This window comes from Asterias rubens, chromosome 9 (genome assembly GCF_902459465.1).
Source record: "Asterias rubens chromosome 9, eAstRub1.3, whole genome shotgun sequence".
Lineage (NCBI taxonomy): Eukaryota > Metazoa > Echinodermata > Asteroidea > Forcipulatida > Asteriidae > Asterias > Asterias rubens.
This window is the reverse complement of record NC_047070.1, coordinates 10,791,910-10,806,406: the sequence shown is the minus strand read 5'-3', so window position 1 is coordinate 10,806,406 and position 14,497 is coordinate 10,791,910. Positions and strand designations below refer to the sequence as shown.

General features: G+C 40.8%; 1 protein-coding gene across 1 annotated transcript; it reads right to left on the bottom strand.

Moving 5' to 3' along the window:
• Positions 1–322: 322 nt before the first annotated feature.
• On the bottom strand, positions 323–12,081 carry LOC117294975. Its single transcript, XM_033777532.1, has 11 exons — positions 11,978–12,081; positions 9,866–9,929; positions 8,518–8,625; positions 7,528–7,617; positions 5,934–6,176; positions 5,404–5,529; positions 3,881–3,970; positions 2,412–2,657; positions 1,724–1,852; positions 1,533–1,622; positions 323–1,428 (listed from the first exon to the last, which is right to left on the bottom strand). Exons 1-11 carry the CDS (start codon positions 12,032–12,034, stop codon positions 929–931), a joined length of 1,743 nt encoding a protein of 580 aa, XP_033633423.1. The 5' UTR covers positions 12,035–12,081; the 3' UTR covers positions 323–928.
• Positions 12,082–14,497: the final 2,416 nt, after the last annotated feature.

The following is a 14,497-nucleotide window of genomic DNA, read 5'->3' as shown; positions in this document are numbered from 1 at the left end:
TCAAAGAACAGTGTTCTCACTTCGTGTATCTCAACATATATGCATAAAATAACAAACCTGTGAAAATTTGAGCTCAATCGGTTGTCGAAATTGCGAGATAATAATGAAAGAAAAAACACCCTTGTCACACCATGGTCACACGAAGTTGTGTGCTTTTAGATGCTTGATTTCGAGACCTCAAATTCTAAACTTGAGGTCTCAAAATCAAATTCGTGGAAAGTTACTTTTGTTGTTGAAAACGTCACTTCAGAGGGTGCCGTTTCTCACAATGTTTTACACTAACAACCTCTCCCCATTACTCGTTACCAAGTAAGGTTTTATGCTCATAATTATTTTGAGTAATTACCAATAGTGTCCACTGCCTTTAATCATTGTAAATTACATCACTTTTCTGTGTGTGTGGTAAAAATAAAAGAAATGAATAAATGAATGAATTATAACACATACATGGAATTTGACATACAATTGGGGTATGGGTTCCATGCTTGTCATCAAAGCACAATCCAACTTACTATCTGACTACTGTACTATATTGTGTGTTCAATAACGTCACTGGTGCACTAAATAATATTTGAGCATAGTAACCAACATTGCATGATTTATGTCACAGTCCAGGTACGTCGCAATGCAATATAACTAGTAGTTTCTTGAGCAACTTTGGTATACTAGTTATGTTAAACTACTATTTTAATGATGTTTGTTTATTCTAAGACAGCCTTCCGACGACGCAATAATATAATGAATACTGATATAATTCTATAAGACTTTTTCACTACTATACAATTGAATACCTGTTATCTATCTACTGTACCTGCATCGGATAACCCATGCTTATACAGTGTGCTCAGTTAATGTGATAATTTAGGCGCTTTAAAGAAGGGTTTCTCTGTCAGGTGTAGTTTGGAATCGTGTTCTCGGCCGTTAATGCTTAGGGACCCATGTCACCTGGAACATCCTCTCGAATCTTGACCCCACCACCAATATTCTGGCCCCTATGACCACCACCATTTGGCTTCTTCTTGATTCCACCACCAGCAGCCCACCTCTCTCGATCACTAAGCACCTTTTTGGGCTTCTGCTCCTCTACAGGTTCTTGTGGTTCTGGTGCCTTTATTACTTTCTTTGGGAAACGCTCTTCGACAGGTTGTTGCGGTTCTGGTGCCTTTATGACTATCTGTTCAGGTTCTCGGCACGCGTCTTCTCCAATGAGCTCCTTTACTGTCACCTCACATAGCTGTAGATACGCAAGATCATCAGAGGGGATGTCGACGCTAATGTAACGTGCCTCCAACGGTGGGTCGCACACCACCTCAATCGTGGCCCCGCGCGGAGTTGCCATGGCACGACTGACTGCTTCACCACACTGGGGGTTGCGATAGAATGAGCGCTTGGTACCCGCGCGAACGACAGCATTCGTCAAACGAGCACCTAGTGGTATTAATGAACAAAATAACAGAGAGATTGTTTTCATTGTTGAATTCAGATAGACGGCAACCCATTATTTCAATAAAGCAGTTGTGTTGAGTACTTACTACAACAATCCCCACGATTGAGAAGGACAACTTTACTGATGCAGTGTTTATCTTGAAGGTCAACCATCCACCATGGATCATCCTCTTCCTCTGTTTAGTACACAAAATAACACAGAACATTAAAACCAGAGTAAGCAAATTACATCAGTACATGCTATCCTCATCAAAGTGGTTTATATTTGTTGACTTACTTGTGTGTGTACAGATGTGTTCTGGTGACAGCTTAGTGTCCTCGTTTCCATCTGCAGCTGTGACCGGTGAGTACTTATTGCCCAGGAGAGAACTTTGCTTCGTCGGCTTACCAATTAGAGACAAATCGCCTGTTTAAAAATCAAAAGGTAATTATTTCAAGTTTAGGTTAACGTTTAGTGTATTGTGACTTTGATGTCCGAATTGCTTGGCATTTAATTTCCACTAAGTTTCAGCTAATCAAGTAGATGTGATGACAGTAAAGCTGGTTTGACATTGGACGTTTACACAGATTTGTTCAGTGTCCAATATCAAAGTATAAGATAGACATTCAAGCAACATTGATAATCTCCGGTACAAACCTTAATGAATGTCAAATGTCCAATATTAAACCCACTTTACTTTCATGTAGGATGACGATTGATTATTGTTGTTTGCTTGTGTTTAACCCTTTACCGATCCAATGTGTTAGAGCATTACATACGAAGTGTGAACAAAAGAGGTCCACACAAGGCAGTGTTTTGAAACACTATGTGGACTTAATCACGTCCACAAATAGTTTTTTACAGTGTTGAAGAACATGATTTTTTCTTTCAGTGTACAGAATAAAGGGATGTCCACAGAGTGTATGTAAAATAGAGCTGTATATGTTTACAGTGAACATTGCCAGGCATATATAAGTATACTAACGTTCGTCACTTTCACACGGGTCAACATCAAGTTCGTAGATCTCTACTTCACGTAAATGCAACCATTCTTTTCTGCCTGGTATGTTAACACTGACGTAACGCGCCCTCATCGGTCGTTGACAGTAGACGGCTAGATCTCCACCTGGAATCTTGGCTTGGTCAGCGGTGATCGCTGATCCACATTGAGCATTTTTATGTATGTTTTTCTTTGTTCCTGCTCTTACGACGGCATTTGCTAAACGTTTGCCTAATGAAATAAATGTGAAGTACAAAATAAAAATCTTATCCCACGCACACACAAACACCCACAAGCGCCCAAATTAGCATGGATTAGGTTTGTGGGGTCTTGCTACTGTTCTTTTATTCCCCTTTCTAAATACTTCCCTTGCGGGGTCCATGTTGAACAAAGAATTCCTTGTGGGGTCCAGGTTGACCAAAAAGTTCCCATGTGGGTTCCATATTGAACAAAGAACTCCCCTGTGGGGTCCAGGTTGAACAAAGAATTCCCTTGTGGGGTCCAGGTCGAGCAAAGAACTCCCTTATGGGTTCCATGTTTAACAAAGAATTCCCTTGTGGGCTTCAGGTTGAACAAAGAATTCCCTTGTGGGTTCGAGGTTGAACAAATTATTCCCTTGTGGGTTCCATGTTGAACAAAGAATTCCCTTGTGGGGTCCAGGTAGAACAAATAATTCCCTTGTGGGTTCCATGTTTAACAAAGAATTCCCTTGTGGGGTACAGGTTGAACGAAGAATTTCCTTGAGGGGTCCTCCATTGTTCCATAATGTAAAACACCAGACCGAAAAGCTCCATTTCACCTTTTGAAGAGCATTCACAAAGTTACAATAATGATAACTGCATTGAAATTTATTTATTTATTGTTTATTTATTTGAATAAAAGACTTTACTGAAACTGTTTCCTCCTCATTCTGCCATATCTTTAACAACACTGGGTAATATAGGTTTTTCCCCGAAGCAGCCTATCTCACTTTCATGTTCATTGCATAATTCAGTTTTACTTCGTCATTCAATCTCATCTAAGGCATACGGCATGCAGTGTGTTTGTAAGAAAAAATGTCGTTGAAAGGTGATTATGAATGTGTATTGACGTAGTATAATGGCAGATCTCTGTTGTCAATCACGAGCCTCGACGTGTGACGTCTGATGTTCGGGCTAGCAGTGAGGCCAATAGAGCACGTTTTCCACTCTAAAGGGACTGTGAGTGACCAAAAGAGGGACATTTGTCAAAAAAGAGACGTCACACGTCGAGGCTCGTGAAGTACACCCGAGATCTGTTGTTAACCTACATCAATCCACGTCTATAATCACCTTCCAGTTACATGTTTTGTAAACACTGCATGCCTTAAAATGCGATTGATGTGACAAAACTAACTGAAAATGCAATGAATAAGAATGCATGAGAAAGAAATAGGCTGCCTCTTGCTATAAATGTCAGGGAAGACCTATACTTACTATTTGAGCCATCACGGTTGAACAAAACCACTTTACTGATGCAGTGCGTGTCTTGAAGATCTACTCTCCACCAAGGATCAATGTCATGACCTGCAAAAGAAATATTTTAATAATGAATGAACTATTAATCCCCTAACCCCAAAAAGTTTTAAAATCACTCACTGCCCGCCTGAATATTTTGTGACGCCACTACCCTGATTCGTGGCGAGTCAACAAATACTTACCCCAGCAGCGGTTCGGGCATTTTCAAAAGCAAACCTTAAAGAGTCAGTATTCGCTGGCAGCTACAAGGTTTTCCAGAATTGTTTGCTCATTGAGTTTTATCGGAGACAATAGTTGCTGATAAAAGTATCGAGCAACAAGTCCAGGATTGAATGTTTGTAAATGCAATACAAACTTACAGTCAGTGTGAATGAGTATTAAAGAAAGTGGACAATAAATAATTGTTAGCATAAAAACCTAGGCCTACTTTGTAACGAGTGATGGTGGGCTGTTGATAGTATAAAACATTGTGAGAAACGGCTCCCTCTGAAATCACTTAGTTTTCGAGAAGGAAGTATTTTTCCACGAATTTGATTTCGAGACGTCAGATTTAGATTTGGATGTCTCGAAATCAAGCATCTGAAAGCACACAACTTCATGTGACAATGGTGTTTTTTACTTCCATTATTATCTCGCAACTTCGACGACCAATTGAGCTAAAATTTTAACAGGTTTGTTATTTTATCCATACGTTGAGATACACGACTGGCCAGTGACAGTTACCAATAAGGTTCAGTGTCTTTAAAATGCCAGCTCCAACAGGTGAAGGAGCATCCAGGCGAATCAAGCCATATTTATTGGTGTAACAAATTGTGTAACTCTCTGGGACGGTTGAGAGGGAAAATATCGTAAAGGAATAGATTTTACACAGTGTATGTAGAAACCGCACATGGGTATATAGATTATAGTGACTTTTGGGTCAGTATATTGACTGGTCGCTTTGGACAATGGCCAACCACATGCACTATTACAGATGTATCGAACAGGTTCATTTTTTTAATTTTTTTTTTTTGGGGGGGAGGGGGGGTATTTGTTTTCATTTACAGCTCGAAGTTGTCATGATAGTTCAAAAACTGGTATCGAAACAGGATTTTGGAGCAACACATTCTTTTACCATGATCTTCTGCCCGAAAAAATTACTCTAGATGTTTTACGAATCAATCTAACTTTTCTAAAATAACATTTCAAAAATGGATAACTCCAGTTATTTGTTGCAATATGTTTCAGTTTCAAGGGATAAACCAATCTCTCCTTCCTTTTGCTTGGTTTGAGCAGCAAAGGATAAAAACACCTATCCCTTCCATTTTTTGGCTGAGTTTTAGCACCAGATTCATACTTTGTTCTCCCAGAAATATAGTAAAGAAAACAACATAGTTTTTTGTAACACTTATAAAAATGAACCTGTTCTTGAATCTAAGTGCTTATAGTGGGATTGATGAGGCATTGTAGGAGGTTGCTTACCGTCCAGCAGAATGACTTACCGGTGTGACTGAAACCTTCAGTTACAAACTTGTTAATAAAACCATCGGCAGCCCTCTCCGCTGGACATCTGGCAGCATCGTATTCTGAGCTTTGTTCGGTCGGAAAATTCAGAGTGGAGAGCCTCCCTGTGTAAGAAGTAAATTTGGGTTAGAGGTAAATTGGGGTTTGAGGTAACAGAGGTTACTTTTTGGTTAAGAGGTAAATTTGGGGTTAGAGGTAAAGTTTGGTTTTGAGGTAAATTTGGGGATAGAGATAAATTTGGGTTTATATGTAAACTTGGGTCACACGTATTAGTAAAGAGATAACTGTAGGTTTAGAGGTAAATTGGGTTTAGAGGTAATTTGGTGGTTTCGAGGGTAAGTATGAGTCTAGAGGTCAATTTTTGTTTAAGGTAAACTTAGGTTAAGAAGTAAATTTTAGTTAAGAGGTAAATTTGTCATTAACTTTAAGAATAATTATCAATGGTATACCTTCCCTTTAGAGTAATTTTAGTGGAGAAAAAAGTTCTGATTAATACTCCCTGACGTACTTTCTTGTTGATGGCAACGTTGAATAGGATACTCTTGAAGCATAACTTCTCGCAGATGTAGGAATTCCTTGTTTGGTAAAACAACGTTGACCTCACTTGCCAACAAAGGCGGGTTACAGTAAACATCAATGACACCCCCAGGCTTCTCTGCTTGTCTGGCTGTCACTGGTACCCCGCACCGTGCATTCAGACTGTAGAATTGACTGACCCCGGCTCGGACAACAGCATTCGCTAAACGTTTACCTGTTCAAAAACAAAATGTACAACTTTCAGTCGTTTCGACCAATTAGTGTTCAGTATGTCACTGCCTAACAAGCAGTGGAGAAAAGGGTATTGTAGGTTAGGGGGATAAAGTGGATACTGGATAAAACTGAAATATGATCAGTCGTGATTTAGTTCCCTTCCATACGTCACTTTCTTCGAAATGCTCTTTTATTGCATTAAAGGCACTGCGACACTATTGGTAGCAAAGCTTATTGGTAGCAAGAAAAGGAGAGCTGTTAATAGTATAAAACATTTCCCTCTGAAGAAACGTAGTTTTCGAGAAAGAAGTAATTTTCCTCCCCCAAAAAACTGAATTCGATTTCGAGAATAAGATTTTAAGGTCCCGAAATCAAGCATCTGAAAGCACAAAGCTTCGTGTGACAAAGGTGTTACAAAGGTGTTTTTCTTCCCTAATTCTCTCGCAACTTTAACGACCATTTGAGTTCAACTTCCACAGTTCAAATTTCCACAGGTTTGTTACTTTGTACATACGTTGCGGTACACCAAGTGAGAAGACTGGTCTTTCACAATAACCAACGGTGTCCAGTGTGAATAAATGAATAAATGAATAAATGAATAATGCAAAGTTTTCAGTCGATATTAGCTCTTATAACACCCCTTACCAATATTCTGCCCTTTCATTGGTTTAGAGCGCGTCACGTGATATGTCTTAGTTTTACTAGACGACGGCCGTGTTGATAGTGCATCGGTTTGCCATGCGCTTTACACGGCGTGCAGTACCCAGACGTCCGTTGCGTGTACGAGGATGATAAATTAATATATTGTAATCATTTCGGATTACATGACACTACATGCAGTACAGTAACAGTTTTCGCAATCTGTTTTCGCGTCGTCCGTGGATTGTAGCATTCAGGTCTGTAACTTAATAGTACAGTATTTAGAATTAATGTTTGGGGTGTTATAAAACAAATTATTGGCTGCTTTTACTCGTGCAATGGTTAACATTTTAACACCCCTTCCTTTGATTCTATCTGTTGATTGGCCGAGAGCGTGTCACATGGTGTTGTGTATTTTTACTCTTGTACACGTTCACCGACCCAAGTAACTACTCAATGGACTATTCAACGATAGCCTAGCAACCGATGTACTAGTGCATGGATTCCCTGGTACCCAGACTACATTTTATTGAACCATCCAACATTTATTTCCATACAAACATAAACAACTATAAACAACATGATTTTACAAAACTGAAACTGTATGACCCATTAAAAGCAAAACCTTGTAGGCTGGGTTGCCTTGTACAAAATATAGACATACTTTAGTGATAAGTTGATCTTAAGAATTAAAACCAAAATTCAATACTTACAGCAGAGTTCTTTACGATTGAATAAGGTAACCCTTCCGATACAATGTTCCTCCTTGAGTTGGACAGTCCAGAACGGACGCTCATCATCTTCTATTTTAAAAAGAAGCAAAACATCGAGATTAGCTTAGAAAGAAACAGCAACAATGCTTTCGCAAGTCGTTTTCAGCCAGAGGAACAACACGTAAAATTCAGTTAACCAGAACTGAAACACTAATGTTGCTTATCTCGCGATAAAAGTGATGCTATTTAGCCCATCAATGCTTTAATTTAAAAAAATACTTTCGGGAAGTCATTTGACGGTTTGTCAAGTGTGCATGGTTGGCAATAAATACATATTCATAAATACCTCAGACAGTTTCGCTATTCCTATTGGTGGAGAGCGCGTCACGTGGGCTGTTTAAACGGTTGATAATGACCAGCTGGAGCTGTTTATAACCGGTTGTTTTCGGATATGTTTAGATGAATACTACTACTTGCACGAATGCATATCCGAAAACTGTCCCAGTCAAAAAAATAAACAACACCCGTACAGAGCTCAAGGACGTCGGAAACGGAGATAAGTTTGACTGAGTTTCGTACTTTAAGACGCATTTTAACCAAAAAGGCATTTATGAATGGAAAAAAAAGAGTAGTGATTTGTTCTTAAACTGCCGTTTAAGACCTTGTAGGGTCGTGGCCTTGCGATAAAGGCCCGACCCTATCGCACGGCAACGACCCTGCCGGTTTTCAGGCCCCGAGAACGAGAACGAAAACGAGAACGATAAAAGTGCGTGCCCTCGATTGGTTGAATTGCTCCACGCAAAATACACACACGCTCATTCAACCAATCGAGGGCGTGCACTTTTATCGTTCTCGTTTTCGTACTCGTTATCGGGGCCTGTGTGACCGGGCCTTAAAAACTCGTCGCTACCCTTTTATTCCCTTATTAAATAAACACAAACAAATCCTTATCCATTTCAAACAAATAACTGTTCATAAGCTCATACTCACTTGTGTGGAAGAATCCATTCTCTATGTCTCCGTCCACACCTTTTGATGATCGGGTGTTTTTGCTATAGGTCGAACTCTGTTCCGTGTTGAATCCGATGATGGATAATGCTGTAAAGAAAAGAAAAACATTTCAAGGGATTGTTCACGTTTGGTTAATGGAACCCAATGTTTGTTTCAATCCTGTGTAGCCGTATACCACACAACTAAAACCTGTGAACTTTCTTTATTACGAGTAATGGGGAGAGGTTGATGGTATAAAACATAGTGAGAAACAGCTCCCTCTGAAGTAACGTAGTTTTCGAGAAAGAAGTAATTTTCCACGAATTTGATTTCGAGACCTCAAGTTTAGAATTTGAGGTCTCGAAATCAAGCATCAGAAAGCACACAATTTCGTGTGACAAGGGTATTTTTTCTTTCATTATTATCTCGAACGTCGACGACCGATTGTGCTAAAATCTTCACAGATTTGTTATTTTATGCATATGTTGATATGCACCAAGTGAGAAAACTGATCTTTGACAATTACCAATAGTGGCCAGTGTCTTTAATACTGTGTGGCATTATATAGACTATACCTTTTAATGTGTTTGGATTGAGGCATAGGAACACATCAGGGTAATTTTATAGACATTATGATATTAATGTCATGCAAAGAAGCCTGACGCCTTTCTCAGATTCAAGTACTTTGGGTTGACAAAATCTTGAAACTACACTACTTCAAATAGGGTAATTTCTTATGCGTTTAATATCAATGATGTGCTCTTTATCAAGTGTTAACTTGGAGCTATATGTGCCTTTCTTGGGGTTGTTTACACATGTGGAAAAGATGACGAAGAAGTGCCAGTTTTAGACGATGACCTAGGGTAGAGAAGCCCATCTTATAAACCCTTATCTATTCATGCAATATTTCGGTCTGAAAATGGAACCTGGAGCACAAAATGATGTGAAAAGCAGGGAGTGAACCATAATGCCAACTGAAAGACAGTGGACAATATTGGTAATTGGTTAAGACCAGTATCTCAACATATGCATAAAATAACAAACCTGTTAAACTTTCAGCTCAATCGGTTTTTTAAGTCGCAAGATAATAATGAAAGAAAAGACACGCTTGTCACACATGGTTGATTTCGAGACCTCAAGTTCTAAATCTGAGGTCCAGAAATCAAATTCGTGGAAAATTACTTCTTTCTCGGAAACTATGGCACTTCAGAGGGAGCCGTTTCTCACAATGTTTGAGACCATCAACCTCTCCCCATTACTCGTCACCAAGAAAGGTTCTATGCTAATAATTATTTTGAGTAACTACCAATAGTGTCCACTGCCTTTAAATGCCAAAGTTTCTACGTACGTTTTAGGTTATATAGGCTGCCATCCACCTCTCCAAAACCGTCCCAATCATCATCATCATCAGCCTGTTCGGATTAACAAATCATACAAAAAATTGTTAAAGACGTTTTGGGGCAAGCATGAGCAAGTTCGGGTGCGACTAAACCACTTGACTAAACAAGAAACCATAGAACACAGGGAGATTGACATTGGGTGCGTTCGATTAGCTTCCCCGGGTCGACCCCGATCTGCCCCCGGTACGTTCGAATAGCTTTGACGTCATTCCAGGGGCTCACCCCCATCAGCCCCAAGTGCCTTGCTTGTGGAACGGGTCACTTGGAGCATGGAGGAAGAAAATAGATTTTCTTCCTCCATGCTTGGAGCATGGAGCAAGGAAGAACTTGGAGCTGGCCCGAGGTGCATTACGTCACCACGAGAGGGCGAGTGATCGTTCGATTAGCTCTCGCCAGGGGCTCATCCGAATGAGCACCGCGGGGTCAACACAGGGAAGCTAATCAAACGCACCTTATTGAACAACCATGCACTAGAGCATGCTCGATTATGGGTGCGTTCGTTGAGCTTCCCGGGGTCGACCCCGGTGTGTGGTGTTTTTTTTTTCTAGGACGAACGTGGGTAATTATCTGCACACGTTCGTCCTGGAAAAAGAAAACGCCACACACCGCGGTCGACCCAGGGAAGCTAAACGAACGCACCCTATGGTCAGTTCGAGATCTACGTCACAGTTTCTGGATTCCAATATTCGGCTATGGTCAGGTCTAGTCGCTCACCCGAACTTGCTCCATGAGCTACTGATTTCGAAAGAGAAGTTTCGTCTGCGCCCAGTGCAAGCCGGAGCCGAGGCCAGTACAAGCCGACGTTTGGAAAAGGCCCAAAAGGAGCACAAGTCGAGGTTTGAAAAATGCCTAAAGGAAGCATGGGCCGAAGTTTGGAAAGGGCACAAAAAGAGCACGAGCCGAGGTTTGAAAAAGGCCCAAAAGGGAATATCTTGCGAATACGAATGTTTGAAATTCGCGATGAATTCGCCTAAAAAGTTGCGATTTGACAGTGAATATCTCTCCTTACCAATATCTAACGCATAATACGCACGCTTTACCAACAGTACCAATGGCTTACCAAACGCTTACGCAAATCGATGGCGAATTACCGTCTTCACAACAATCGCTGAATGTACGGAAGAGCTTCGTAATGCCCCTCTCACAGAGTGGCGAATGTTCTTGCGAACATGAATATTTGAACTGCACGTAGAATTTGTCCAAAATGGCGGTTGGGTATTGAGTATTTTCATCTCGGTCTCACCCCTCGATCGTCCTCGGTCGGCCCTCTCCGTACCAATTTCTTACGAATATATTACGAATGCTTACCAACGCTTGCCAATGCCTTTACGAACGTTGCAAACGTTTACGCACGCTTTACCAACGTTACAAATGCTTCCGAAAATCACGCCGAATTACCGTCTTCGCAACATTCGCTGAAATTAACATACTCTTCGTGATGAGGTGGGAAATAATTTGTGAACGTTCCGAATTTGTTACCAACGCTTTAGAAGACACGGCGAATGCTGCGAAGTTTGAGAGATTGCCAAATATGTCCTTGTGTTAGCATATTCGCTAGCATATTCGCCGTGTGAGAGCAGCATAAAGTGACCGATTTTCGTAAGGAAACAGAGAATGACTTGTGAACGTAGTGAATTTGTGGCGAATGTTGCGAAGTTTGAGCGATGGTTAAATATTTCCGTTCGCAAGCAAATTCGCTAGCATATTATCCCTAGATGTGAGAGTAGCATAAACCCGGAGCATCCACTTTTGGAACCGGTGCCAGGAGAAAAAAAAGATAAAACAACGCGCTAGAGCAATACACTTGTTGGCCCCCTTTGAAAGCAGAACTACAAGAAGTTTTCGGCACTTCGTGAAAACGCAAAAGCCGGAGCAACCGTGTTTGGCGCTCTGCTGCCAGCCGTATTGTTCAACGCGTACGTGACAAAAAGGTTTTTAGCTCTTCGTGAAAACGCAATTCCATCTTCTTGTTTTTTTTTTCTTTCACCAACTTAGCATATAATTAAGAAACAAGACGACTCTCAGGCCTACAGATTTGTAAATGTTTTAAAAGAACTAACCTTAATAACTTGGACCGTCAAGAGGCCGACTGCTGCTACGAAAACGAAGACCCTCATCTTTCCACAGACACTTTCCGCATTTACTTGAAAACTTTAATTTTTGATCTATTCCAACCAACTGGATGCAGATTTATACCACATTCGTTGTTTTTTGCAGGCTATATACTGATCCCATATTGATCGATTGACACCCTGGCAAGGTATTTTGAAGTTTATATTTCCATTGTTTTAAGACCGTGGGATTGTTTTATGAAATAGAACTAGGGTAAAGGTCTCACCCTTCCATTGACTACAACATTGCACTTCGCTTGTGCCCCTTATTGATTTGCCCTATTTAGAATAATGTATAAACGCACCAACTTATGTAGGCTAGTTCATCAAATAACAGGCGGGCCCGTTTTTAGTGAAAACTAAACGAAAATAGGTGTGCGACACAACGGCGCGACGGGCGACCTGGAACCAGTTTTAAGGCTCCGCTTACCGCCAAATTCTGCGCTTACGATCCCCATTCTCCGCTTACTTTGTAAGCGCCAAATATCTGCGCAGCTGTATTTTAAGCAAATAATGCCTAGTTACATCGGCCCAATTTCATAGCAAAAAATAGACCTGCCGTCGGTTTCACGAAACTCTTCCTAAATAAAACGTATAAGGATTAATCTTAGGACCGAGGATGAGTTAATTTCCGTTTCCATTGCAGTATAAGGACGCATTGAACCAATCCTAACTTGTGAAAAAATACTTGTCCTACAAACTCGAGTTAGGGTTTACTCTAGCGTTTCCTGAAATCTGCTGCTGGCTTTAATTCTCTTTTTTGATTGCAAACCATGCTAAGCTGTGAAATGCTTTGAAACGAAAATGTCATAAAGGCGCGCCAGTAAGCACAAATCGGCCGTTAAGCAGCGCAATAAATTTGGGCCATGGGGTCGCATGCTAACCCGTGAAATATACGCTTGACGTAAAGCTCGGAATTCCCTGCTTCCATAAGCGCCGAAAGCAGGACCCGAATTCATAAAAGATGTAAGCAGCCGCTATGTGCTTACGGAGCTTCCCTTTGCAATTGTTTTTCTTCATAAGGCTATTTACCGTAAGCAAGGGTAAATGCTAACCCGCGATAAGCACACGAGTGACGTAATAACGCAAATCCTTGCTGAACGTGCATGGGCGCATATTATCTGATCAATTGAGATTATTACACATAAAATATTTGCTTACGGGTTAACAGCTTCATGAAATTGGGCCCAGGTGTTGCATGCAATTGGGCCTCCCGGACGCTGCTGCATAATGCAATTGTGTCCGCCCGGACACATTTTGCATATGCAGTTGTGTCCGCCCTCGTTCAAAACCGTCCTTGCAGTAAATTAAACGCCTTGGTCGACAGAACACGTTCGCCATTTTTCGACAAGCTAAGTGCATGTCATGAATGACATGGGAAATGTTCGGCCGTTGGGTATTCGCTGCAATCATAAAATACGTGAATATTCATCCTGCAAAGGTTCAGTGCATGCTAGCTCGCTTATAACGCGCGCACATACATGTACATGTCCGCCGGACGGTTTTGGCATAGCCCCGGACACGATTGCATATGCAAAAGTGTCCAGGGGTCGATTTCACAAAGAGTTAGGACTAGTCCTATTTTAGGGCTAATCCTAGGAGATATGAAAAACGTATCGCTAGTCCTAAGTTAGGACGAGTAACTCGTCCTAACTCGAGATAAGACTAGTCTTAACTCTTTGTGAAATCCACCCCAGAGCGGACAGTATTGCATGGCGGACACAATTGCATCTGACACAGGCAATGAAATTGGGCGCCGACGACGGCATGACGCATCTGATGGCGGTACGTGCGATGGCATAAGACGGTCTTATAGGCAGTTTGCCAGGGTAAAACAAGGTTCATATCATGAAAAGGATTTGTTTTCTGGCCACCTTCCATTCGTAAGTATGTTTAACGCTGCAACGATCTTGTTTAATTCAATTAACTGCATTGGCTTCCACGTATACCGACAACTTTAAATTCTAATTGAGATTTCGCCGGAATTCGCCCACCTGCTTTTTCCCACGGTGCCTGGAATCAGTGTCAGTGTGATCAACCCATAATAATCCCATTTGTTTTGTCGTTTTGACGGAACCTCAAGTGCGTCATCAGACTTGATCAATAATTGCGTGGTGGTAATGTTGATGTTTCTTTTGTTATTTTTAACTATTGATTCGTACTGTCCTAGATAGTTGTGCAAAGTTACTGAAAAATAACTGCTTCATACCTTCATTGATTATTGACACTCAAATTCTGTGTTTATTTGAAGACAAACATTAAACAGCCGTGATATAAAAAAAAATACAGAAAGATGAAAAGGTATTAGTAACAGATAATATAATAGGTATACAGGATATTAGAAATTGCCAAAAACAAATTGACTAATATTTATCTTAAAAGGGAAGGTACAAGTTTGGTAATTACTCAAAACAAATATTAACTTAAAAACTGACCCCTTGCACGCCCGTCATGTTCGGCACTGTGCCA

Coding starts and splice junctions, on each gene's coding strand:
- LOC117294975 (XM_033777532.1), bottom strand. CDS start 12,034: ATGAGGGTCTTCGTTTTCGTAGCAGCAGTCGGCCTCTTGACGGTCCAA. Junction 9,930..11,977: donor TGACGGTCCAAGTTATTAAG/GTTAGTTCTTTT, acceptor TAATCCGAACAG/GCTGATGATGATGATGATTG. Junction 2,658..3,880: donor CAACCGTGATGGCTCAAATA/GTAAGTATAGGT, acceptor TTATTTCATTAG/GCAAACGTTTAGCAAATGCC.